The sequence below is a fragment of the Arvicanthis niloticus genome, chromosome 13 (assembly GCF_011762505.2).
Source record: "Arvicanthis niloticus isolate mArvNil1 chromosome 13, mArvNil1.pat.X, whole genome shotgun sequence".
Classification (NCBI taxonomy): domain Eukaryota; kingdom Metazoa; phylum Chordata; class Mammalia; order Rodentia; family Muridae; genus Arvicanthis; species Arvicanthis niloticus.
This window is the reverse complement of record NC_047670.1, coordinates 13538650-13564623: the sequence shown is the minus strand read 5'-3', so window position 1 is coordinate 13564623 and position 25974 is coordinate 13538650. Positions and strand designations below refer to the sequence as shown.

The 25974-nt window shown below is 45.0% G+C and overlaps 1 protein-coding gene across 1 annotated transcript in view; it reads right to left on the bottom strand.

Moving 5' to 3' along the window:
• Positions 1–23486, bottom strand: part of Laptm4b (lysosomal protein transmembrane 4 beta) — a 36125-nt gene extending 12639 nt beyond the window's left edge. Inside the window, exons 1-4 of the mRNA XM_034516717.2 lie at positions 23177–23486; positions 8882–8993; positions 1775–1848; positions 852–974 (exon numbers count right to left, since the gene is read on the bottom strand). Of these exons, the coding sequence (XP_034372608.1) occupies positions 852–974; positions 1775–1848; positions 8882–8993; positions 23177–23275 (408 nt within the window). The 5' untranslated portion in view covers positions 23276–23486. The remainder of the gene's footprint in view (positions 1–851; positions 975–1774; positions 1849–8881; positions 8994–23176) is intronic.
• Positions 23487–25974: the final 2488 nt, after the last annotated feature.

The following is a 25974-nucleotide window of genomic DNA, read 5'->3' as shown; positions in this document are numbered from 1 at the left end:
CTGGACCATCTAGTTCCCAATGCCATGTGCATCCTGTAGCCTCACCTCTCCTGGTCCTTACCCTGAATTCAGAGACTACTACAGAGGCTGCATGAAATGAGCACACTGGCAGTCTATAACCAAGGGAACAGGAAACAGGCAGACAGAGGAGGCCAAGTCGGGCAACTCAGCAAGACCTGGTCTCAAAATGAAATTCTAAAATAAGGATTTAGCTCAGCAGTAAAGTGCTTGTCTTGCATGTGGCAGGCCTTGGGTTTAATCCCTAATGCCACATTAAACACACACACACACACACACACACACACACTCACACACACAAATTATATAGAGAAAACCTTCAAGAGCAAACATCTGCTGGGCATTAGTGGCACAACCTTTAACCCCAGCACCTGGGAGGCAGAGGCAGGCTGATCTCTGTGAGTTCAAGGCCAGCCTGGTCTACAGAGTGAGCTCCAGGATAGTTAGAGCTACACAGAGAAACCTTGTCTCTCAAGAAGCACAACAACAACAAAACAAAAACCAAAAAACAATAATCCCCCCCCCCCCCGCAAAAAGAGCAAACGCTTTGCCATTTAAACAAGGAAATAACATTTTCAGACACATTCATAATTTAAAAATCCAAGGTTAAAAACCCTAAGGGCCTATAATTCCTCCATCTGATGCTGTTAGAAGCTCCTTAACACCCAGCCACCAATACTACTCAGATGTCCATAAAGGACTTAACAGGAATCAGGAAGAAAGGGATCTCTGGAGAACTAAGTCTGGAAAGAACTCCACAGCAGTTTCCTGTCTTCCACAAGCCACAGAGGAAAGTCGCCATCCATTACTGACACAGTAAGAGGGTCACCTACCAGCTGTCGTATATACTCCTGAATGGAGTTTGGATAGACCAGCACGGTGATTGCAACCAAAGTGTTCAGGGCAAAATCAAAGATCTGGTAACAGAAGAATGGGATGATCCAGGCGGCGTGTTGCTAAAAATGAGAAAACAGGATATCAGTGTGTTGGATATAACAAGACACTGGGTTCATCAATATGAAGGGACCTGGAGGAACTGGCAGTCATTAACCAGGCCATGACGACAGCTGGCGTGCAAAGCCGAAGCAGTCAAGCAATGGAAATACTGGAGGGCTGGAGAAATGTCTCGGCAGTTGAGAGCATTGACTGCTCTTCCAGAGGTCCTGAGTTCAATCCCCAACAACCACACGGTGGCTCACAACCATCTATAACAGGATCTGATGCCCTCTTCTGGTGTGCAGGCATACATGCAGATGGAGCACTCATACATAAAATAAGTAACTCTTAAAAAAAAAAAAAAAGAAAGAAAGAAATAAAAATACTGAGTGTTCATAATGTCTGTGTTTTACCAGTTTTTCTAGTACCACAAGGTATTAGTGAGAGATTTCTGAAGACTCTTGCAGAAAACTATGAATTACTCCATACTCAGCAAAGGTACCCTCAGATTATGCTACGGCAGCAGGTCTCAGACCCACGGTTCTCAGCCTGTGGGTCAAGACCCCTTTGGAAGTTGAACAACTGTTTCACAGGGGCTGCCTAAGACCCTCGGAAAACACAGATATTTACATTATGATTCATAACAGTAACAAAATTATAGTTATGAAGTAGCAACGAAAACAAATAATTTTATGGCTGGGGGTCATGCTGACCTGAGGAACTGTGCCAAAGGACCCCAGCATTAGGAAGGCTGAGAACCACTGCTCTAGCAGAAGGGCCTGAAGAAGAGCCTGGCCCTCACCTCACCACAGCCACTTACCTTGTATGCACCGTAAGTAGCCATGGCACATATCAGGATCATGAGGAGAGAGATTGCAATAGCAATGCACATGTCTAGCAAAAGGTCAAAAAAGGGGGGTGGAAAGAGACAATTAGATCCATTACCGAACACAATGAGTTTCTCTTCATTTTGTTTATAAACCAATTATAGGTGAAAACTTTACGCTCCATCAACCAGAGCTACAACCAGAGCTACCAAGTGCCAGATGACATCCTCACTAAGTGACTACATCATTGCAAAGTGCAGAGGTGCTGGTTACAGAAACCAAAGGTGGCCTTCTGGTCCTCACTAGCTCGGTCATCCTGTAGCCACACAGGTGTCTGTCTGCTCTTTACACACTCATGCATAAACCACAAATTAAAACTCTCGGATCCTTTACTCACTCAAATTTAAAAGTGTTTCTATTGAAGACTCTAATGTCCCAATTTACTCTGAGGTGATCTCTCACCTTACTTCATCACCCTGGCTGTCTTCGTAACCTAACCAGAACCAGACACTAACTACACTAACTGCTAGGTCTTATGTCTGAAGTCTTCTTCATTGGTGGTATGATCAAAATTCCGTTTTAATGATGAAGGTGGTCCCAGGTAAAATCACCTTTGGTAAGGCTTCCCTCAGTACCCCAGCTGGTGCAGTTCCTGCCTTCCAGCCACTGCGCCCAGCCCTGTCATGTGGAATTATACCTACAGCACACATCATTATTAAACTTATTCTAATTGCTACTGGTGATTGCCAGTTTCTCTCCAGGTAAAAGGACAGCAAATGCCCCCTCTGGTAGCAGCAGGCGGGTGCTGGGAACCTACACGCAGAAGGTAAGATGAACACACGCTCCAGTCCTCCAGACTCAGTTCAGAGAGTATGAAATATCTCATCAATGACATCTATATTAATTTCAATAATTACAATTAATCTGGTTTTTATATGAAGGTATCATTTTCTATTAACCACATTTTGAAAAGCAACAGAAAAAAAAAAAACAAGGTTAATGACTGAACAATGTTGATTGGGAATGATGCCTGTACACAGAAGTCTCAAGGTGAACAATTATTTATTCAGGAAGCCTGTGTCTTTTAGGTGTAACTAAGCTGCTAACTTCTGATGCTAAGAAGGCAATGAAGTAGCTCTACGCATTGTTTTTCAGAGATGTTTTATTCTTCTTGGATAAGGCAGATGTTCTTTTTGAACAGAAGATAAAGTGAGGGTTTGGGGTTGCAGGACACTCTGACCACAAAGGCTGGGCTGTGACTAATTCTGCCACAGTGGTTAAAATTAATCACCAACCTGACTGGATCAAGATGGACCTGGATTAATCAAGCATATTTCTGTGGTGTCCCTAAGAGTGTTTCTGGAAGCTAAATAAGAGGGAAGGCCCTCACAGTGGCTGAGGTCCCTAACACAAAAGTAGGAGAAAGGTCCCTTAGAGCATGTAACCATGTACCTACCCCTTCTGAGCTGCCTGCCCATAATGAACTCAGATGCCCTGAACTGTAAGGAAAGGAATGAGGGTCATGGTGTCTGTTCACAGCAGTAAAACCCTAACTAAGACAGGAAGCAGCTTGTACAGATCCAAATTGTAAACCAGAACACAGAACAGGTAGGATGAAAACAGGCTACCACCTCCAAAACAGCTGCCAACCCCACAAAAGTAACACAGCACACAGTAAATAAAGCTTACTCTGAGGAATTAAAGCATATTCCTTCCTAGGACTCTCAGGACAGCTCAACAGTAGAACATGTGCCTAACATGAGGCAGGCCCTGGGTCCAAACCCACAGCCAGTTGACACTACAAGTTAGAGGGGACTTGACCAACAGCTCTGGCCAATGCTAGGACTATACCTCCCCCACCCCAACATCAGAGCACACTGATATCACACTGGTTCCTGAAATTCCTGCTTTAATACTGCGCTTCTATTTTGAAAAGGATCCTAAGAAAAGGTATTAAGGGGCCATGATTAGAAAACGCTTCCTGAATCCAACGAGTCACTGAGACAGACAAGGCACATAAAAGCCACCTGAATGCCTGTGTCCAATCTTCTAGTTCTGTTCCCCAGCTCGCGGACTGTTTACTCCTCAACAGGCTTGCAGCCGACTCCGTTTGCATCTAGACTCCTCTCACTTCTGGCCACATTGCTGGCAGCAGAGCTCGTGAAAACAAATAGTATCACCAACTATTTTCAGTTGAATTTCCAACAGTATGTAACTACTCAGAACAAAATGGAAAGCCCTCCAACACCACAGTGAAGACTAGAAAACCCAAGCTTAAGTCCGGCTTCGGGGGGGCCCCTCCTGAGGCCCCAAGCTCGGGGAAGAATAAGCAATGAGATACTAATTTTTTTACTTCCCTAAAACTGACGAGTCTAATACTCTCAATTCGTTGATTATTTATAACGTATTATTGAGAATCCGCAAAGAGGGATTCTATAACTTGCCAACTTCTGGTTTCATGGGTTTAGCTTAGTTTATGATAAACTGCGAAGACTAACTTATCTTGGTTCTGAAGCCAATAATTAGCTATTATGGATGGGAAGAGAGGAAGGAGTTCTGGGAACAAGTGGAGGGCAACCTGGCAGAGAAGAATTTATCAAAATGCATAACATTTGGGTTTTTCTCGTAATTTTAAAATGAAATATATATGTAACTCAATGCCATAAAGTTCAGCCTTCTATTAGCATGTGTAAGCTAAAGGCTTTAGTATATTCAAAAAGCTACATACATGACCATCACCATGAGGGCCAAACCATGTCCATTCTTCCAAAATCAGTTTCTAATACCCAATAATGGTCATTCCCCGCTCTTCACTCTCCCAACCCCTGGTATCCACCTTCCATCTCTCTGGACCTAGGCAGAGAGATGAAATAGAGATACTCTATTTCACACATGTGAACTACAGAGTTCGTGAGACAGAGCCCAGCTCACTCGTACATTTGAAACAAGGTCTTACTATTTAGTCCTAGTTGGCCTGACACTCAGGTTCTGACTACAAGCCTATACCGCCACACCAGCTCTGCCTTTCCTCTTGAATTCAAGTCTTGGCACCCTTAACAAGTGTCTGGATAACTTCCTTTGATACAGTAAACTTAAAAAAGCAAATCTATGCCATAAGTGTATGCTATATCATGAAGTCCTTCCGAATTAAACAACAGGCAGATTAGAATGATGTGTAAAGTAAAGAAATGATGAAGACCAAGGCAGGAGGTTCACCTAAACTCCAGATCAGCCTAGGTGACAAGAGTAGAAACCATTCTCAGAAATAAAGCAAAAAGCAAGCAAGCAAAGGGAAACTGCAAACACCATTAAGAGGTGTATACTCGACTTTTCTGACAGGTCTGAATCTTTTCAACATTAAGTTCTGGAGGAACATGGGCCTGGTGCTACAGATGAGTGTATAATCCTAGCTACTTTGGAGGCTCAGACAGGAAGATCTCTGCAGTGGGATGCCTGCCTGGGTGACTTACAGAGGGGCTGGGACTATAGAGCTCTGTGATAATGTTTATCTAATATGTGCTACACGGTCCTGGCCCTGGGATCAACTTCTGCCCCAGCATTTTAAACAAACAAACAAGGTGAGCAGGTAGGCAGACAGACAAAAAGATAACAGATGGAGAAAAGGTCAAACATCCTACCCTGCACTGAATCTGATAATTCTTTAAAAAGTAACATTCAGACTTCAAAAACATTAACATGTGATCAGCAAGAACCATAAGGCCTTAGTGTGAAGCCGTGTGGGGCAATGTTAGAAACCCGAGCTATTCTAGTGCCTAACTAGCTGCTGGCAAACTTAAAGTGCTCAGAGCTACCAAGGATTCTGTGGATCTTAAGAGAAACCCTTCTTGAGAGATGGAAAGAAGAATGCAATACATGCAGCCAAGTTTACAACAGACACAGACTGCAACACCAGGCTTTTTAGTATCTACTGGTAGGAGGATCTCTGTGAGTTTGAGGCCAGCCTGGTCTATACACTAAAGTTCCAGGATTCCAGGACAGCCACAGCTATCCAGAAAAAACAAACAAAAAAACCCCAAGTTTATGTTTATGGGTGTTTTGCCTGCATGTATATATGTGTATTGTGCGTGCAAAAGGCCACATGTACCCACAAAGGTCAGAAGAGGGCATCAACTCCTCTAAAACTGGAGTTAGATCTCAGGATAAGCTACCACGAATGTTGCTGAGAAACAAATCCAGATCCTCAGGAAGCAACAAGTGCTTTAAAGCAGTGCTTTTATCTGGCCATCTCACCCTACCAAATAGCTCTAGTAACTTGCAGACTTTTCAGTCCTAATTATGTAGCTGACTGAATCAAATCTCAAGGACTATTCTCTCTGTGCCTGGGTTAAATACTTAAAGGCACAATGTACAAAAGGTACAATGACCTCTAACCTACAAACCTATTATCCCACCCCACCTTTGCAGTACTGAGGACCAAAAGCAGAGCCTCATGTATACTCTGGCGAGCATCCTTCCAGTGAGCTTTGTTCTCAGCCTAGTGTTTGGAAACATGCCTCATTAGGTCGTTGCCAGGGCAAGCTCCAATCTTACAATCTTCTGCTTCAGCGTTGCCAATAGCTATGATGACAGAGCCGAGCTTCCAGGCCCAGCTGACCTAGCAGCTTAGTTTAAAAAGGTGATCAACATACAGAAAATAAACATTAAGAGGAAATAAGTTTTTTAAAAGATTCAAATCAATACCTACCTTTGTAGCCACATAATATTCAATCATTCCTCTAGTTAGAACTGTTGAGTCTCGTGTCATCCACCCAGCACTTCCCTACCTCTCTAACCCCTGCCTCTTTGAGACAGGGCTTCGCTTGGCTGTCCTGGAACTCAGAGTTCTCCCTACCTCTGCCTGCCAAGTGCCAGGATTAAAGGCATGTGCCAGCTTCACCCTGCTTAAATCATTCTTAATAGCAATTATACACTATTCATTCAATCTTCTCAAATGTGTGGTGCAAAACATGTGAGAAACCTCACACATGCTTCAATATGCAGGACTTTACAAAATAATTATTGTTTCAGTCTGAAGTGCCAGCAAGCCTCTCTTGTCAGACAGTGCATTTGCCCAGCTTGGCCCTGATAAGTGGAAAGTGCACAGATTACCAAACACCTGAGAGGACCACAATGCTGTCATTTAAATTTTCCAATTACCTTAGAAAGAGACTCCTATGCCTAGAAACAGTGAAAGAAAACACATCTTTACAGGTCAATCAGACACTGTCAGGCTGGGCCTGGAGATACATTAGTTAATCCCAGTACTCCAGAGGCGAGCAGACCTCTGTGAGCTCCAGGCCAGCCAGAAGGAAACCATCTCAAAGCAGAACACTTTCAAAGCAGACAAAGAGTCTGCACACTTCAGGTCAAAATCTGGTTTTCATCCTTAAGTGTGTCTCCACCTTCTTCCTCCAGCTTCTCTTACCTATGTGGACATATAAGTCATCTTTGACCATCCTCTGACCAACTTCTGTCCACATCCAGCCTCTCTTCCATCCCCAGTGCCTCCTCACTAACAGCAAAATGTCTGAGACTAGAATCCTAGGCTGTTCTCCAAGCCGCTCAACAGCAAACCACTCGAGTCTTCAGTTAACAGCAAAAGGGGTCCTTACGATACACAGCAGTTCACACACTGCCTTAAGCACACTTGTTTCACTCTGAGGATAAAATCCACAAAACTTGGGGCTGGAGAGATAACTCAGCAGTTAAAGGCACCGGCTGCTCTACCAAGTGTCCTGGGTTCAATTCCCAGGACGCACAAGGCAGTTCATCACCATCCCTAAGTCTAGTTCCAGGGGATCTGATATCTTCTTCCCCTGTCCTCCATGTACTCGTGGTACAGATATATGTGCAAGGAAAACCATACACAGTAAAAAAGAAAAAGACAAACAACTACTAATCCCACAGCACTCACTGCTCTTTCAACTCCTTATAATTTCTCAAAAATCAATCTCTTCAGCTTGAGCCAAGCTTTCAAAATCATTCGCCTCCAGCCACACTTTTGTTTTTTAAATGTAAATACATTGTCACTATCTTCAAACATACCAGCAGAGGGCATGGGATCCCCATTAGATATGGTTGTGAGCCACCATGTGGTTGCTGGGAATTGAACTGAGGACCTCCAGAAGAGCAGTCAGTGCTCTTAACCACTGAGCCATCTCTCCAGCCCTGAGCCATACTTTCTTAAACTCATACAAACTTCTACAATGCCAATCATGGTTGCCTAACCTGCCCTTTGTAGTCATGATTAGCTCTGCCTCTCAATTAGCCAAGACCTAGCAGGTCTGAGTAGACAAGGCCTGCACTACAGGTATCTCTGGGCTGGCCATCCATTGCCACCAACTTCCCTCTGATTCCATTGCTGGGAAAGGCTCTATCACAACTCACCAACAACAATCACTTCCTGGAAGGAAGGGAGGAAGGAAGGCAACTCCTGGAGCCATCAGAACACCCAGAGAGAGAGGTATAGCCCTTTTCATCTTCTTTCCTGATATTTCTTCATTCTCTGCTGCAAAAAGCCAGTCTATGGCAAAGCTGGGTGTGGTAGTACATGCATAAAATCCCAACATCAGGAGCCAGAGACAGAAGGATCAGGATTCCAGGTTAGTTTTTACTACATATAAAGCTCCAGGTCAGCCTTAACCACATGAAACCCTGCCTCAGAAAATCTGTTACAAAGGAATAGTTTTTACGTGTGTAAGTTCCAGCGTGGCAGAGCAGCCCATCCATCAACTGAGCCCTTGGGTAGAAAAAGCAGGAGGGTCTGGAGGCTCAAGGTCATCCTTGGGTACACAGTGAATATTGAGACAAACCTGAACTAAATATAATACATGATTCTGCCTCTTAAGAATGGGAAAACGGTACTCACATGAGAAATGGCAAATTTACTGTCGGATACTCATTAAGAACACAGGGCATGGGCAGCACATAAGTATTTGCTGATTTAATTTGTAATGATGGAAAGAAAGAAAATAAAGTTAAAATGGCAGCTCAAATAGGCCCTTGAATCAATATTTGTAATTTAACAGAAAAGACAGCCAGCCAGACTCCTTGTCCAGAGGAATCCCAAAATATCACCAGCTGTTCTTTGACGTACTTACTGGCATCATCCATGAACTCAAATTCACCTCCTAGTTCAGAGCCTGAAAAGTGATACTGATCGGGATCTGCCAGGGCACTCAGCAGGATCAGCAGGACCACAGCATTGATGATCTGCAGAAGAGAAAAGGGACATAAGACACCCAGGCCAGAGTCTCAGATCACCCACAGTGCTTCATGTCTGCAGCTGGGGAAGTGTGCAAAGGCTCCCAGGCAGAGGGCTCTGGCCAACTCTGTGCAGCTAATCTGGGGAGATGGCTTGACAGACAACCACAAAGACCTGAGGTCAGATCTCCTGAGTCTGCTTAAAAAGTGCAACAGATCCACCGACATGGGTAGAGGCACTTGTCATCAAACCTGATAATATCAATATGAGTTCGATCCCCAAAATCCACATGGAAGAAGAATCACCTCTTCCAAGTTGTACTCTGACCCTCATATGTGCACCTACAGACACATACAAATAACACACATAATTTTTTTTTTTTAGTGCAGTGTTGTGTACCATGCACACGCACGATGCTAGAGGCTTGAGAAGCACTAACCCCCGCAGCCCCCAGTCTCTGACTTCCGCTGAGGACGGTGTCCTTCAAACTCAGCACACTCACATGGAGATGACCGCAGCCCACCTATACTCTCCCACCTGTACTCATCCCTTCCGGTGTGTTTCTTAGGAGTGTACCACACATTGTGATTAAACAGGACAGCGTTCAGACGTGACACTAAGCACCTAAAATGCGGACTCCCGAGCCCTGCAAGCCCTCTAGTTAATTAGAGCAATGCAAGATAATCCCCATTGTGAGAAAACTGAGACTCAAAAGTTAAAAACACCGCCCAGAATCACAGACTAGAGTGAGATTTGAACTTAAATGGCAAGCCTTCATGTCTTCTGCTCATGTGTGTAGCTTCATCATCTGGGCTCACCCCACCCAAGTTCAGAAACATGAGTGTGCTGTTTTACTTGTCTCAGAATGGTGAGAAAAGGCCTTTTACTAACATTAACTAAAGGCACACCCTACTATTTGGAAGTACTTACTACAGAAGAGATTCAGACAGACCATTTGGTAAACACCCACTGCAGAAGTTTTTAATGTGACCATCAACAGATTATTTTAGAACTGTTGTATGACCTGGATTTTGTTTTCCTTCCTCTATTTCCCACATGCAACCTGATGAGAAGGATTAATTCACAGAATACACATGCATGACTGATTGAGAAAGGGTCTCACATAGCCCAGGTTGGCCTTGAATTTACTATCCCCACCTTCGGAGTGCTAGAAGCTCTTTTTTTAAAAAAAAAAAAAAAAAAGATTTATTTATTTTATGTATATGAGTACACTATTGCTCTCTTCAGACACAACAGAAGATCCCATTACAGATGGTTGTGAGCCACCATGTGGTCGCTGGGAATTGAACTCAGGACCTCTGGAAGAGCAGCTAACCGCTCTTAACCGATGAGCCATCTCTCCAGCCCCCTAGAAGTTCTTAAATTACTGGAACACAAACCACCATGTCTGGTGTATAGTGCTGGGGACCATACCTACCCTGTTCTTGACAGGGTGATGCATTTCTGCTCTCCCCTCTTGGTGTCCTCTTGTGGGTTCACAATAGTGCTGTTGGCTTGATTTATCCTCTCTCCCCAGTATTCCCTACTGCTTTACAATTGCATTTGCCCAACCTTGAACCCTGAGGCCTCTGTGTCCCAGGGTCAGTCCAAAAAAGTAGTCATGTGACTTTGATTCTACATGTGTGATGAGGCGGGCCTGGCCCAGAAGTCAAGGCTGAGCAATGGGGACCTTAGATCTGCAATTTAAAAATACCCAGTACTGAGAGGCTGGAGCTGTCACATGCAGCAGGGAGAAAAAAGCCCAGAAAGAATAGGCTTCAATGGCTCACTCCTGGGAGGCTACGGCAGGAGGAGCTCTATAAATAAGGACAAGTTTCAGCTACGCAGTGGATGGAAGGCTAAGAACCACACACTTGCTCTCAGGAGCGGAGAGCTGAGGCTGCCAGCAGGGATCTGTACGTGCAGACACACGTTTAGAAGGCAGTTCCACAGGTACACCCCATCCAGCTAAAACCATAAAAGCTGCTTCCCCATCGCGACCTGTGACCCCCCCCCCCAGGCACAGGTTTTGTCCCGGCTTACAATACCAGATGTGAACCCCCTCTTGTAGAGCAGGCCTCAGATCAAATGGAAAGGCTGTTGGTCCTACCCATGACAGCGGAGGCCGACTGCTCAGGCAGGAACATCCTGTCTGCAGTGTTGGTATTCTGCATGCAGGGTCCACAGCCAAGCAGGGATGTGGCAGGCAGTTCTCCACTGGCACCTATATAGCTCCCTCTGGCACTATGAAAGCCAACCAGCAGGATGGTATAGTTCAGTCCCAGCTTAAATCCTTTATGTCCTGTAGTCTCAGCCTGCATACAGCCTCCTCAGCAATAGGATCTTACTATCTAGTTCTGTCATACAAGCACCAGCAGTAGCAATAGCCTTGACATTTTGGGGGGTTTCAAGGGCTTCCCTGGCTAACAACTCACAGGAGGTAGAACAACCCTAGCACTGGGTTTTCGTTAAATGAAGTTATGTCCTCTGGGAGCATCCTTTCCCACCCATATAGAAAAACTTTCAGATTTTTTTTTTTTCCTTTCAATTTACCCATCCACACTTTGGTTGTAGACCCATGGAAGTACCATTGTACCGAGTTGTCTTTCCAAATCTGCAACACTCAAGGGTTATATGTCACTATTTAACAAAACCTTTTCCAAGGATGGTCAGGACAAGGCAACATCCCAAACCACCATCCCAAAACAAATGGTGGCGTTACAAAGATAATCTTGGTAAAGCACCCTGAATGTCTACTGTCATGTATTCTGAGCAAGTGCCACGTGACGACTGCCCCAGTCCCAAGGGGTATTGAACTGGGATCAGAAGACCTGGAAGAGGGAACTGGAGGACAGAGGACGCAAAGAACAGAGGCTTGTCTAGAGTCTGATCAAACCGCCATTTTAATTTTTTCACACAGGGGTTATATACACAGAGGCAAGATGTGGGGAAGGGGATGATGCAGGAGCTTGGTCTTCTCAGGGAGAGTACAGATATCTTCTAGAACAGGGTTTTGGCTGGGTGAAGAAGCAGGGAACAGGTCACTATGACTCTATCTATGTTTCATTTGTTCTTATCTAAGCTGGTACTTTCCACCAAGGCTACCTATCCACAAGGTCTATGACTACCTGTTCTTATCCAGGCTGGTAGTTTTCCACCAAGGCTACCAGTCCACAAGGTCTATAGCTATGTGTTTTCCCACAGAGACCAAGACTTTGTGTTAGCAAGCATGTATGGCTGACTTAGGCCTACGGCTGCTTTAGACCTTCAGTGTATAAGCAAGGTTGCTCTCGACAGACAACTAAGACACCAAGGGGAACATGAGCACGGTTGAATCCAACAGGAAAGCTTCCATCCAGTTGCTTGTATCAGTTGCTTCCTCTGCAGACCAAGGCTGAGTAGAAAGTCTGAACAGGAGAGGTTTTAACTGGCTTTCTGTAATCCACACTTATTCTATTCTCTCTGAGCCATTTCCACAGCCTGGAGCTCCTCCATGGGGCCTCCCTACCTGGCAATCTTCTCAGACCTATTTAGTGATGTAACCCTGTTCTCCCTGACTGCAGTAGCCATCATTGTTGACTCTCAAGCTACCACACCCTGGCTGGGCAAACCATCTCCAGTCCAGAACATAACCTTTTACTGGAGGGCAATGTACCCTCCTTAGTCTTAGTTTGAGGGATAATTACTACTCGGGGCCAGGCTTGATCACATACACCTGAATCACCCTTATCACCGATGCCTTCTGGCTCAAGCTTTAAAGTCTCCCAGCAGCTCCTCAGCAGTTTCCCTCAGCAGGTGGCTTTCCATCAGTCTTTCCCTTAGCAACTCCAACCCAACACAAATCTTGGCACATCTGTCCTCACAGCAACAGACAAACTTCTTCCCCTTTGTTTTTCTTATTTCCTCTCTCACCCTATGGACACATGTTGGTCCAAGTCACTTAGATCTGTCAAAGCCTTTCCCATCGTGCCCCACTGATTAACTCGGTTAAGCCACTGAAGCTCTATACCAACCTCAAGGTCCCTGCTGGATCGGCCTTTCCCTTAACTCCTCTGTGAACACGGTTCTAACCGGCCCAGTGAACTGGGGTTCAAACACAGCTCCTCTTAGTCCTAGTTCCCTCAATAGCATCTTGAGAAGTATCTTTTATCGTTTCTACCATCTCCCTGTCATTCTCTGTCATTGTCAAGTCAGAGACAAACACGGAGGAATCGAGCAGCATCTTCCTTTCTCGTTGCAACTGCCCCTTCGCATAAACCAAGTTCCTGCCTGGCCACCGTCTCAGCCTCAGATGCATTTCCAACTACACGTAGCAATAGCCAAGCAACCTACACTGCTGCTTGCCAAGAGCTGACCATTGTGCATGGAATCTGAAAGACTGCAATTTTTTCTCTAAGCTTTTGAGTGTTGTTGGGGTGTTTGTATGCATGTAGTAGACACCGGGAATGCTGCCCCGTCGCACACAGATGAAGACTAGCATCTTAGAATTTCTCCTACTGATACTCCTGATCCTGATAGCTCACCTTAGCTGTATATCTCACTACCCATAGCAAGAACCATGCAGCCACTTGGCTCACTAACATGCACCATACAACAGAGTATCACAATTTTCTCTGCTGATGCTCCCCACTCAGGCATAGTCAGGATCCTCCCCAACTCGCACTGGGTTTTGTTGAATGCCCATCAATTATGTTGGGTAACGTAACATTGTGTAACAGCACACAGGTCTACTCACCCCAGATAGGGAGCCTACAACAGACCAAAGTATGGACACCACTTAAGACCAACTTGGTGAATCCTGAGTTTTATTGAAGTTACTTATAGGAGCAGAAATGACTCAAAAAATAATAGCTGCATCACCAAGGCCTACCCCAGCATGGGTGACACTCACAAAAGCAGGAAGCGTGGAACATACTGCACAGCCTGCAGGCTCAACAGGCCTGCGAGTATACTTTCCAAGCAACTATGGTCTAAACTTCTTCCAGGAAGCTCAGCAGAGCACGTTTCTGCATCTTCCAGGCAGTTGGTCTCACCTCAAAGAATCTTCACAGCTCAGTTAACTACTCTGAAAGCAACTCTGCCTTTATTGTATACAATGGGGGTGGGGGGGTGGGGGGGAAGTGACTATTGAATCTGGTCAGTTTCAGGGTCTTCCTGAAGCTGTTCTCAGTTGTTTACCTTCCTGTTTAAAGGGATTCCCTGCAGGATGAAATGTTTCCATTTCTGAGAAACCTGTTATACAACAAGGTAACCATAAGAAACTTAGAAATAAGAATCCCCTTGGAGAGCAGGAATTGGTTGGCCTAATGGCAGACCTAGGGACACAGCTCCATGTAGGTGGTTGTGGGAGTATGAGGAGTTTTTCTACAAACTCCTTAGGTAAAGTTGGGATTCTTGATTTCCAGCAGAAAAGAATTTCATGGTGAGCCAGTATCAAGCAGAGTTGGTGTTTATTAAGAAGAGGTTTTAGGAGCCAGTCTTGATTACACTCAGGTTACATCTCAAAAAGTTGCTAGAAAACCTTTTTTCTTCTCCTTTCTCCATAATAAATGGAGATATCCTGGATGTAATTTGAATCTGAGAAGAGCCTGAACTAGGAACCACTACAGAGCTGCAAAAGGAGATTCATATACAATATTTCTTATAAACTGGGTTTCTGCACAAGTCCTAGAAGACTGCATGCAGGTTTGCCGACAGAAAGTGAGAAACGCCTTCAGCCTCTCTCTCCCCCTTTCTCCCTCCTCCCCTCCCCCCTTTCTGTGTCTCTACTACACTCAACTCCCCTCCCCATGCCCTGAATAAACTCTATTCTATACTATACCGTGTGGCTGGTCCCTCAGGGGGAAGGGATGTCTCAGCCTGGGCCCTCAGAGGCACCCCCTTCCCCCATACCTTACCGCACATCCAAACATATTCCTTCTCTCTTTATTTTTATAAAACACAACAAAGGTGAACAAAGAGGCTTCTCTGGACTTCAGAAGGGCCCACAGGTTAGGATGGTGGTCCCACCCCACAACTCCAGCAAACAGAAGAACCAAACGGCAGCAGCTTTACTACAGAGAAGGCTCTTCTTCCTTACAAAGGAAAGCAGGACTGAGGTGCTCTGACCTTTGTACCAAGCACAGAAATAAGACAGACTACCCCAAAAAAATGAGTAACAAAACGGAGACTTTACAAAGGACCACACAGGAGGCAAAGTCATCTTTTACTGTCTGTTAGCATACAATTCCGCTGGCCTACCCTCAGCTACCTGGCATAGGTCTCTACCAGGTAAGAGACATTCTGAGAGGGAACAAATTCCCAGAACAGTTGGCTTCAATTGCCTTAACAGAGCTCCCCCTGCCTTAATCCCGAGACAGGAAAGTAGCCCAATGCTGACAAGTGATTTCCCTGTTCTTTGTCTCCCAGCCCCAGCCCTAGAAAGGAAATTAACTTTGAAATGACCTTTTTGGGTTGTTTTTACTTTCTGCAGCTTTTTTTTTTTAGGAAACTGACCTTGGCTCAATATAATACTCTATTTTACAGAATGAAGCCCAATCTGATTCTATGCTCACAAGCAGAGGCAAAGGGTTTATAAACAAGGGGCAACAGGCTGTTCAGCAGAGAGGCACTTGCTGCCAAGCCTACCTGAGTGGAAGGAGGCAATGTTGTGCTAAAGCTTCTGAGTTTATAGGGGGAGGACATATTTTCTTCAAGTAAAATAAGAACCAGTTCAAGCCTTTAATCCCAGCACTCAGGAGGCAGAGGCAGGCAGATTTCTGAGTTTAAGGCCAGCCTGGTCTACAGAGTGAGTTCCAGGCAGGAATACACTGAAAACCCTGTCTTAGAAGGTGGGGGGTCGGGGTAGTGACTTGACTGCTCTTCCAACAATTTCCTAACTTCCGAAAGTTCTAGAAAGCCAAGGAATCAGAAAGAAGAGGAGAAAGTGAGTTAAGCTTCGAGGGCTCAGGCACCATCAACCCCAGCACCAACTCTTACAAACAATAAAATGGTGCCCAGCTGGCATGGTGATGCAGGCCTGCCATCTAACCATTTGGAGGATGGATGCAGAATCAGGTGTTAAGTCATCCTGGGCTACATACAGAGTCCCACGATAGCTTCATACATGACACCTGTCTCAGAATATAAACTGCTGTGGCTGAGGAGATGCCCAGGCAGTTAAAAGAATGGGTTGCTCTTTTAGAAGGCTAACACCCACCCCCCACATCTTTAAAAGAGGGGGTGGGGGAGGGAATTTAAAAAGCTGCCCAAAAGGGGGTAGGGTGGATGGAAAGGGAGAATTCTGGCCTCTTCCTCCTACATGATGGAGATTCAAAGTTGACAAAACAATTTATAAGGATTTTGTCCTGTTTTTCAACATAATATACTTTGCAATGTAAAACCCACTTTAATCAAGTTAATACTTGGTATTCTGTTAGATATGCTTAAATGGGTCATAAAATGTGATAGTAATAAACAGCTTTACTAGCAACCTTTTGTTCTTGTCTAGCTTGTTTTCAAAGTATCCTTATAAGGGCTGGAGAAATGGCTCAGCAGTTAAGAGCACTGGCTGCTCTTGTAGAGAACCTGGGTTCGATTCCCAGCAACCACATGGCAGCTCACAGCCATCTACAATTCCAGTTCCAGAGGACCAGACACCTGGCCTCTGTGGGAATCAGACATTCAGGTGGTGCTCAGATACGCATGCACATAAAATACTCATTCGATAAACTTAAAAAAAAAGTTCTAATAACTAGTTACCGTTAGGAAAACTACTAGTAATGAGGAATAAATAGATTTTATATATATTCATTAAACAACTCTACCAGCTAGTATTTTTCAGAGCTGTCTTTGATTTTTAAGAAAGGAGGCACAGCTGTATATTATTGACAAGGCTGTATATTTAAAAACACAAAGCAAAACTATCCAAATTGATTCAAATCAGATAGTTAAAGGCTACATGGCAGCAGAGACCTAACATAAATCTCCGCCTATACTACACCATCAGTCTGAAATCTGCCTGAAAAGAACCTGCTATGCCTCACAGCTAGAAGCTTACTACACCCTGATTTGGTTTGCAGTCATCTGAAACACCCTGCCATTTTAATCTTCCCGAAAAGCCGGCTAGCCAGACATGGTAGCCCATAACTGTACTCTCAGCACTTGGGAGACAGAGGAAGAAGGATCTGATACAAGTTCAAAGACAGCCTAAACCATATAATGAGTTCTAGACCAGCCAGGTGTAGGGCCGTGAAAGGGGTCTTGGTTTTGGTAGAAGCGCTGGCTGGAAAGCCCAGAGACCCAACAGGTGTCCATTGCCTGTAAGGGACGGGCATCTATTCTGCTGTGCTCCCAGAATCCAGGCTCCTAACATGTGGTGTGCGACTCCATTAACCTGCACTGTTCAGTCATGTTCCAGGCAATGCAGCCCCACCCAAAGAGCACAGGTAGAGGGTGTGACTACAGGATTCAGGCCCTAGAGAGATTTACATACTAATGAGATGCCTGAAAGCCAGAGGGCGGAGCCAATTAAGCATTCTTCCCCAGCCCCTCCCTCCCTATTTAACTCAGGTCTGCCCTGTGTTTTGTGGCTGGGGTGCACATCCAGACTCAACTACCATCCGTCATAAAAATAAAGCCTGTAAAACTCACGGATTTTCTTGTGTCATTGGGGCTGTGACGTGAGGAACCGTGGAGAAGGCCTCTAATGAGCCGATGTAGCCCAGGCTGGCCTTGAACTCATGATCCTCCTGCCTCTGCCTCCTTCAGCAATTCCTACCTGCAATAGTAGCCTGGATTCTGGGAGCACAGCAGAATAGATGCCCGTCTCTTACAGGCAATGAACACCTGTTGGGTCTCTGGGCTTTCCAGCCAGTGCCTCTACCAAAACCAAGACCCCTTTCACTGTCCTTCGGCCAGGACTACATACACATACAGAGTGAGATTCTACATCAAATCAACAATAAAAAAAAATCCTATATACTATCACCCCTGTTCATAATTCCTCAATGTTTCCCCCACTGCCTAGAGAATAAACATCCTGGCTCTCAGCACAGAATTTCAATCTTTTACAGACTGAACAGTAGACAGTAAGAACTATCAGTACCATGAGTCAATTCACATATTGCCCTGGACTTACTGGCAGTCATATAACCTGGCAGCTGGCAAGAAATATTAATCTTAAATGACTACACTGCCACCTATCAAGCAGGGTTGCTTTTATGGAACAGGATAGCTCGGTGTAGCCAGGCCTTTTTGATCCCAGCACTCAGGAGGCAGAGGCAGGGAAATCTCCAAGTCTGAGGCCAGCCTGATCTATAGCACAAGATCCACGATAGCCAGGGTTACCCAGAGAAACCCTGTCTCAAAAACAATAACAATACTAATAATATACAATGAAAGAAAAATAGAATTAAAAGGGGGCACATGAAAGCCTGCTAAAAGCAATGCCAACTTCATAGACTTCATAGCAATGCCAACAGTTATAACAACTGGGGTATACCAACAGAACGCAGTAGGCTTGACCCAGGTGGCAAAGCCAGTAAGTCCAACTATCCTGTCTGACCTTTCACAGCCTATAAGCTGATATACTGCCAATTACCCAATGAATATATTCTAGATGGAAAAAAGTACAGCTTGCAACTGTCATAGCCATTTGTATTTAAAAGTGTATCCAGGAGGGCTGGAGAGATGGCTCAGCAGTTAAGAGCACTGGCTGCTCTTTCAGAGGTCCTGAGTTCCCAGGACCCAGCAACCACATGGTGACTCACAACCATCTATAATGAAGATCTGATGCCCTCTTCTTGTGTGTCTGAAGACAGCGACAGTGTGCTAACATACATAAAATAAAAAATAAATCTTAAAAAAACAAACAAAAAAAAACCTTACTGATCTGCACAAATAGACATGTTGACGGACATTCATACACATAACTTTTTTAAAGTAAAAATAGAGGCATTGAGCTGGGGAGTCTAAATGGATGGCCTGATTAGCATGGGATTAGTATGGGAAAACCTGGGCAGCAGAGGGGTGCAGCAGAATCCTTCAGTGCTTAAGTCTTACATACAAATGTCTTTAATCTCAGCATTTGCCTAGAACCTAGCATGTCTTCTTTTAGAACTCATGTTTATCTTACTTATAACACTATGTAAAAACCACATATAATTACATGTAATTATACTGTATTATTTAGTGAATGATGGATTACATATATTCATTACAGATATATCCCCAAACCCTTGAATACAGGGGACCTATTATTCTGCTGCAATGGAGAGAGAGAACATTCCAGAATGCACAACAACCAATCAACTACACATTTTTCTCTTTCTTGAAGTTTTAATAGGCTGGTCTAAACTCATGGCAATTTTCCTGGTTCAGTCTCCTGAGTGCTGAGAATACAGCCATGAACCCTCATACTCAGCTGAAACTGCCTTGTGGGGGGGAAAAAATGGATGCCAGCTCCTACCTCACAGAAAAGCTAAAACCACAGAGCTTCAAGGGGGAAAAAAATTCTTTATAGTCTTTGATTTCATAGGATACAGAAAGTATTAACTTTGAAAGAAAACGCTTCACAAATTGAACTTTTGAGCTTCCCATTACGGATGGTTGTGAGCCACCATGTGGTTGCTGGGAATTGATCTCAGGACCTCAGTGCTCTTAACCACTGAGCCATCTCTCCAGCCCCACTTTTGAGCTTCTAATCACCAAATGCCTCATTAAGAAAATGAGGCCTGACATGGTGGTGCACACGTTTATTCCCAACACTCTAGAGGCTGAGGCAAATGAATCTGAGTATGACTCCAGCCTAGTCTACAAAGTTGAGTTTCAGTACAACCAGGGCTGCTACAGACAAACCCTGTCTCAAACAAACAAAAAGGAAAGGAAGGGAGGGAGGGAGGGAGGGAGGGAGGATGCAGGCTGCACACAGTGACAACCTCTTTAATCTCATCAGCACTAGAGGCAGATAAGCAAATCTCTTGTGAGTTTGAGGCCAGCTTGGTCTACATAGCAAGTTCCAGGACAGCCATGACTATACAGAAAGACCCTGTGCAAGAGCAGTCAAGGCACAGTCTGGGAGAATACAGTCACAAACATATATTTAACAACAACAACAAAAAAAATGGTATCCAAGTACGTAAAGAGTTTCTACAAATTGATGAGACAGCTCAATAAAAATTGTAAGACATGCAACTGGTTCATAACCAGAGTCAAACTCTTCCACATCACTCTTTGTGGGGGAAATGCAAATTAAAGCGGTGTAGCACCGTATGCCACTTACGGACAGCACCAAACACCGTGCTCCCCGAGACCATCAGCACTTCATATAGTTAACAGAACAAACTGGTAGAAGCAACCAGATTGGAAAACTGGCGTGCACTGGGTAAGTCAAACACACATCACCCAATAAGCAAGAGTTCCACCCACTGGAAATACAAGCATATGTCTAGAAACAAAATCTTGCTTAAGAGTGTTCAGAACAGTTGAATAGACATATAATAGCCCTAAACTAAAAACAACTCAATCTCTGGGAAATGCACAAACAAGATTTGGTATACTCGTGGAATAAGGTAGTATTAAGCAGCCAAACGTAAGCCTACCACAGACTCCAACACTAGGAAAGTGAAAGTTATGCCTTCTAAGTGAAAGGAACAGGAAAGGAATTCAGGTGCACACAGTAAGACCGTCGTCTGTAGAGTGGCCTATGCCTCTGCCTGCCTGACACACTGAACAGGACCAGGAAGAGGCAAAGAAAACTTGTGGAGTTTCAGACCTTCTCCAGGGATATGGGTTAGTGATACTGCCATATACATTGTCAATGGATTGCACAAGTAACAAGTGAATCTCACAGATGTGAATGGTAACATAATAAAGAGAAAACTCTAATAGCTGAATCAGTGTTTTATTCCTGAAAACCTTTGATAGTCAAGGCAAAACCACAAGTTTTTTCTTTTTTCTTTTTTTTTTTTTTTTTTTTTTTTTTTTTTTTGTTTTTGGAGACAGGGTTTCTCTGTGTAGCCCTGGCTATCCTGGAACTCACTTTGTAGACCAGGCTGGCCTCGAACTCAACTTTTTTCTTTTTAAAGTTTAAAGAAAAAAAGGACTATCAGATGAGCTGTAAGCAAGGACTGAAATAAACGGCACGCTCCTGGCCTCTGTTTTCATCCCTAAAACAGGAATGAAAAGTAACCTCACTAGGAACATTTAAATTTAGCTTACTGAGTAAAATAGCATGCAGCACCTGGTTAGTTAGTAAAAAGTTAATACCAGTAAGCCCTGGTCAGTAGCAGGGATAGGAGACGCAATTAAAAATCACACAATGATTTTTATTTGGAGAAGTCTGCCTTTGTCACACCAATACAGCATGGTTGGGTGCCTGCCAACTGCAGGGCTCCAGTAGGTTTCTCTCCGTTAGATCTTGTAGTACATTTCATTTGGGCTCAGTCTACTATTTGAAGGCTATCCACTGTTTTCCCATAAAAGTCTTTCTTATACGTGACCACGTGGCAGGTGAGACGGAGCAGGGAAGTGGGGGGGTTGCAGGAAGGAGAGGTAGGTACCTGGTTTTTCCTTAGGCCTTAGACCCCAACCACCTGTAACCTTTTTAAGTAGAAATTAAGGTCTTAGATAGGCAATTTGTATTTTAAACTATAAGGGAATTTCAACTACTGAACAAGAAATTCTCAGTAGTCTCGTGAAATAGCAAAGGTTTCCGTATAGACAAAGCGTACCTAACCCTGGTTTCCGGTCTTCTTGAAAGCTATCATGCAAATAGCTGAATTTCCAAACGCATATGCCTCACAAAGGGCAGGCTCCGACAGGAAAGGAAGCCTATGGAGAAGTCTGCCTTTGTCACACCAATAAGGGGAGGTTGGATGGCTGCCAACCACAAGGCTCAAGCAGATTTATCTCTCCCGTAGATCATGTTAGTACATCTGCCTAATGCAATGCCCTAGATTTTACGAACTGCATCCACCAAAGCATTTGCAAGCCTGCAGATCTCAACACTTCCGAGGAGGGCACAGACATCTGTAGACGGCCGTCTGCCCTGACTGACCATCGATAAAAGCACTACCTGAGGCCGCTTACCACACTCCAACTATGATTTTAAATTCCTGTAAATTCCTTGGCTTTAAACAAAGTCAGGGCTGAGCCAATGCATTCATGTCCAATCTGCATTCACACTGCACAGCCAGAACCCACATACACCAACGGTCTGTTGGAAAGCTTTTAAGGCTAAAATTTCTATTATGTGGCCCATAATGGACCCAACTAAAGAAAACTTAAGTCTATAAATACCACAGTAACATCACATGGAAGGGGAATACACTGTTTGAGATGGCACAAGGCAGTTTACAATTCAATACTGTACATTATATTTTTTTCAAAACTACCAAAGAGAGCTAAGAATGTGTTCTAACTAAAAAGTTTTATTTGCCACTTAACTACCACCTTCAAACACACTTCTTTGTCCTGCAGCGTTATTCGCTGCCAAGTAGCTCGGATCTAACTCGCTAAAATGATGTCACAGAATCCAAAATGCTGAGGAATCTGACTCAGTCCAAGATTGCCAACCATCAATCAGGGGCAGCGCCACAGGGCAAGAATCCATCAAAAGCTAACTCGCCGCCCCAGAGAATCACCGTTTGTTCTCGACACAAATGAGACGTTGCTTAAGAGCGCCAACCTATAGTCCATTAAAAAAAAAAAAAAAACAAAAAAAAAAAAAAAAAAAAATAAATTTGCCCGCTGTGCCTGTTCAGAGCGATCACCTGTCCTCGGGCAGGAACCTGAGTGGTTGTTAAGATGGCTTCTCCAAGCCAACTGGAACGCGGGCACACTGGGGTGCCTTCCCTGTGTAAGAACTTTAAACAGGCATATGCGGGAAAACCCTCTCCAGAAGGGCAAGAACTTCCCAGCCGATTCTGCTCGGACACGAACTCGCGAGGGCGAACGCTCTGCAGCTGTGGTGCCGCACAGGGGTGAACATGCCAGGTCCGCAGCTCGCAGGGCCCCGTGCCCCCCACACACGCATGGCCCGGCCACTGCAGCCCGGCTCTCCTCGAGAATTAACTTTCTAATAATACAACTTTAGGCGGATGATCGCGGGCGGCCCCCAGGCCGCAGCCCGACCTAGAAGCGACTTAGAGGCGCGGGGTGGGCGGCGCACGTGGGGACCCCGGGAGCCCCCTCGACACCCGGCCGCGCTCACCAGGTACCAGACGCCCAACAGGATGGTGCCGGTGCGGACATGGCAGCAAAGGCAGCAGCTGTGGGAGTAGAACCGAGTCCAGGGCGCGACCATCTTCATAGCTCCGGCGCTCGCACAAGTTTGCGAGAGCGTCACTCGCTTCGTCCCGGGCTCCGCTCGCAAGGTCGGCAGCTCCTGCCCCTCTCCTTGGCCGCCCAGACGCTCGGACAGCTTGCCCGACCCTTGGCTCGCACTGCACCGAGAGCTCCGAGTGGCCGCAGCGGCGGGACACTGGGCTCGAAGACCCAGGCGACGCGAGGGGGCGGGGGAGGCGAGGCCGTGGGTCACGTGGCCTGCCCGGGCTCGTGATGTCACCGCCCGCTCCAGCCAGCTGCTGGCGCTGGGAGCGCTGCGCCAAATAAATGCATCCTTGCTGGACCCTCAAGGAGGCTCCTTTTCCTCCGGAAATGGGGTGCACCTTTGCTTAGGATTCAGATCCATTCCAACTGTGTTTGCCTCGCATCCAGCTTACAGATAACCCGTGGATGCTGTGCTAGAATTGTAGTTATCTTGCAAACTGATGGAAGGAAGGAAAACTGCGTAGTATGATTATTCCAGTCAACTGCGGTACTTTGAACCACTGCGGAACCCGCAGAGAGCAATTTGTCTCAGCTTCCCAGCTCAATTACTCTGGTAGCAATCTTTTCCCAGAAAATAGAATGTATGTCAAGGGCATCCTCACTGTGCTTCCGTAGCATTTTTAATAATGACTGAAGTTCTAAAAAACAAAATTATCAAACTAATTACTGCCAAGAGGTCCATGCAAGACGCAATACACAACACAGCGTTGAAAGAGCCCAGGCAGAGAACTGGGGCTTGGGGCCTTGGGAAGCGTCCTTCCAGCTGCTGTTTTGTCTTGAAGGCTAGGATCCAAGTTTAGCCTTTGATGACCACAGCGATAGCTAGGAATCTCCAATAACTTAAATTAAAAGTCCGTGTGAAGAGACAAAGACAGGGGCTGGAGAGATAGCTCAGTGGTTAAGAGCACTGACTGCTCTTCCAGATGGTCCTGAGTTCAATTCCCAGTAGCCACTATGTGGTCAGCCATCTGTAATGGGATCTGATGACCTCTTGTGTGTCTGAAGACGGCAACTGTACTGTACTCACACTAAATAAATAATAATTTAAAAGTTTATGTGTCACCGAATGGTGGTGGTTTTTGAATCCCAGCAGTCGGAAGGCAGAGGCATGCCAGCCCGGCTCTAAAGAGCAAGTTCCAGGACAGCCAGAGCTGCACAGAGAAGATGTTTCAGAAAGGAAGCAAGCAAGCAGAAACAAAAAGCTATGTGAAAGTTTTATTTCAGGATTGGAACAAGAAATAAAATGGGTTCAATTTAAATGTAAGTACCTGTCAAATGAGATGAAAGATGACGCTAATGCTAGGTAGGTTCAAGATTGGTTAGTTGCACAAAGACGAACAGCTACCACATTCTTGTGTAGTTTAAACTTGGCTTCCCAGAGATACCAAGTGTAGGTCCTTGAGCAGAGATACAAACGTGATAACTGTCGTGGGAGGAATTGGGAAAGCTCAGTATTTGTTTATTTTCTTCCTGACATTAAAGATAATTTTCTCTCTGGGATTGTCTATTGTTAGTTATGGGCTGGGACTTTCCTCTCCTGTGGAGCGTTAGCTTAGCATTCAGGAGGAGTTCCATCCTCAGAGTTGCAAAAACTTAGTATATAATTATGTCCACAACCATTAATGCTCAAAACCACAAGCATTAGTGTTCAGAAAAGGGGTGGTAACATAGACTGAGGAAGACTGCATTGAAAGACTCTGAAAATTCACACGCTTAAGAAATCACCATAGTTACCACCCTCTCTCTTCTTTTCCCACCAAGATTTCAGATTTATTAAACAAATGACGCATTGATTCAGGTAAATTTTATATTTCAGAAATTTTACTACTCAAGATATGAAGTCATAGTAACCAAACTGCTATAGATTTTAAAATATAGAATAGAAGCTAGCTGGAGAAAAACGTCTGCAGGTGAAGCTTGGTAGGTAAACCAAACAGCTATAGCATCTTTGGAATGATCTTATTGGGATGCAGTAGAGAACTGCAGAAAAACAAGAACTGCACCAGGCATGGGGGTTCACACCGTTAATCCCCACCACTCAGGAGGCTGGAGGCAGAGGCACGTAGAGCTCCATAAGTTTGAGTCCAACTTGGTCTTCATGGTGAGTTCCAGGTCAGACAGAGCTAAGTACAGAGGCCCTGTCTCCAAAACCAAACAACAGCAGAGAGAGCTGGGCTTCCCCCTGTATTTTAGATAGAGAGCCCAGAGCCAGGTACTCACACTATGTAGCCCTGACTCACTCTGCTCTGTAGACCAGAGGGACCTCCAGATCTCCTGCCTCTGCTTCCCAAGGGTTGTGCATGTGCCACTGAGCTTGGCACAATGCCACTATTTGCAGCACTGCCATTATGTGAGAAAGTGACTTTATAGAAGCCTCAGGGCACAACGGTCCCTTCCCTGTCCAGGCTTGCATAGCAGCTTCCCTGACCATTTTGCCCTGCAACTTGATAGAGTCTACTCTTCCACACCTTGCTGTCTCCATGCTGTCCTCTGTAAACAATTGAGACACTTCTCCTTCTGGGATTTTTAGGACTGGCAACTTCTTTGTCTCCCAAATCTTTCCTTTGTATTCCCTTCTCTGATTTCTTTTTCTTTTTCTTTCTTTTTTTTTTTTCTTTTTGAGACAGAGTCTGGCTAAGTAGCCCAGCCTAGACCTCCTGGTTGACTGGGGGTGGGATG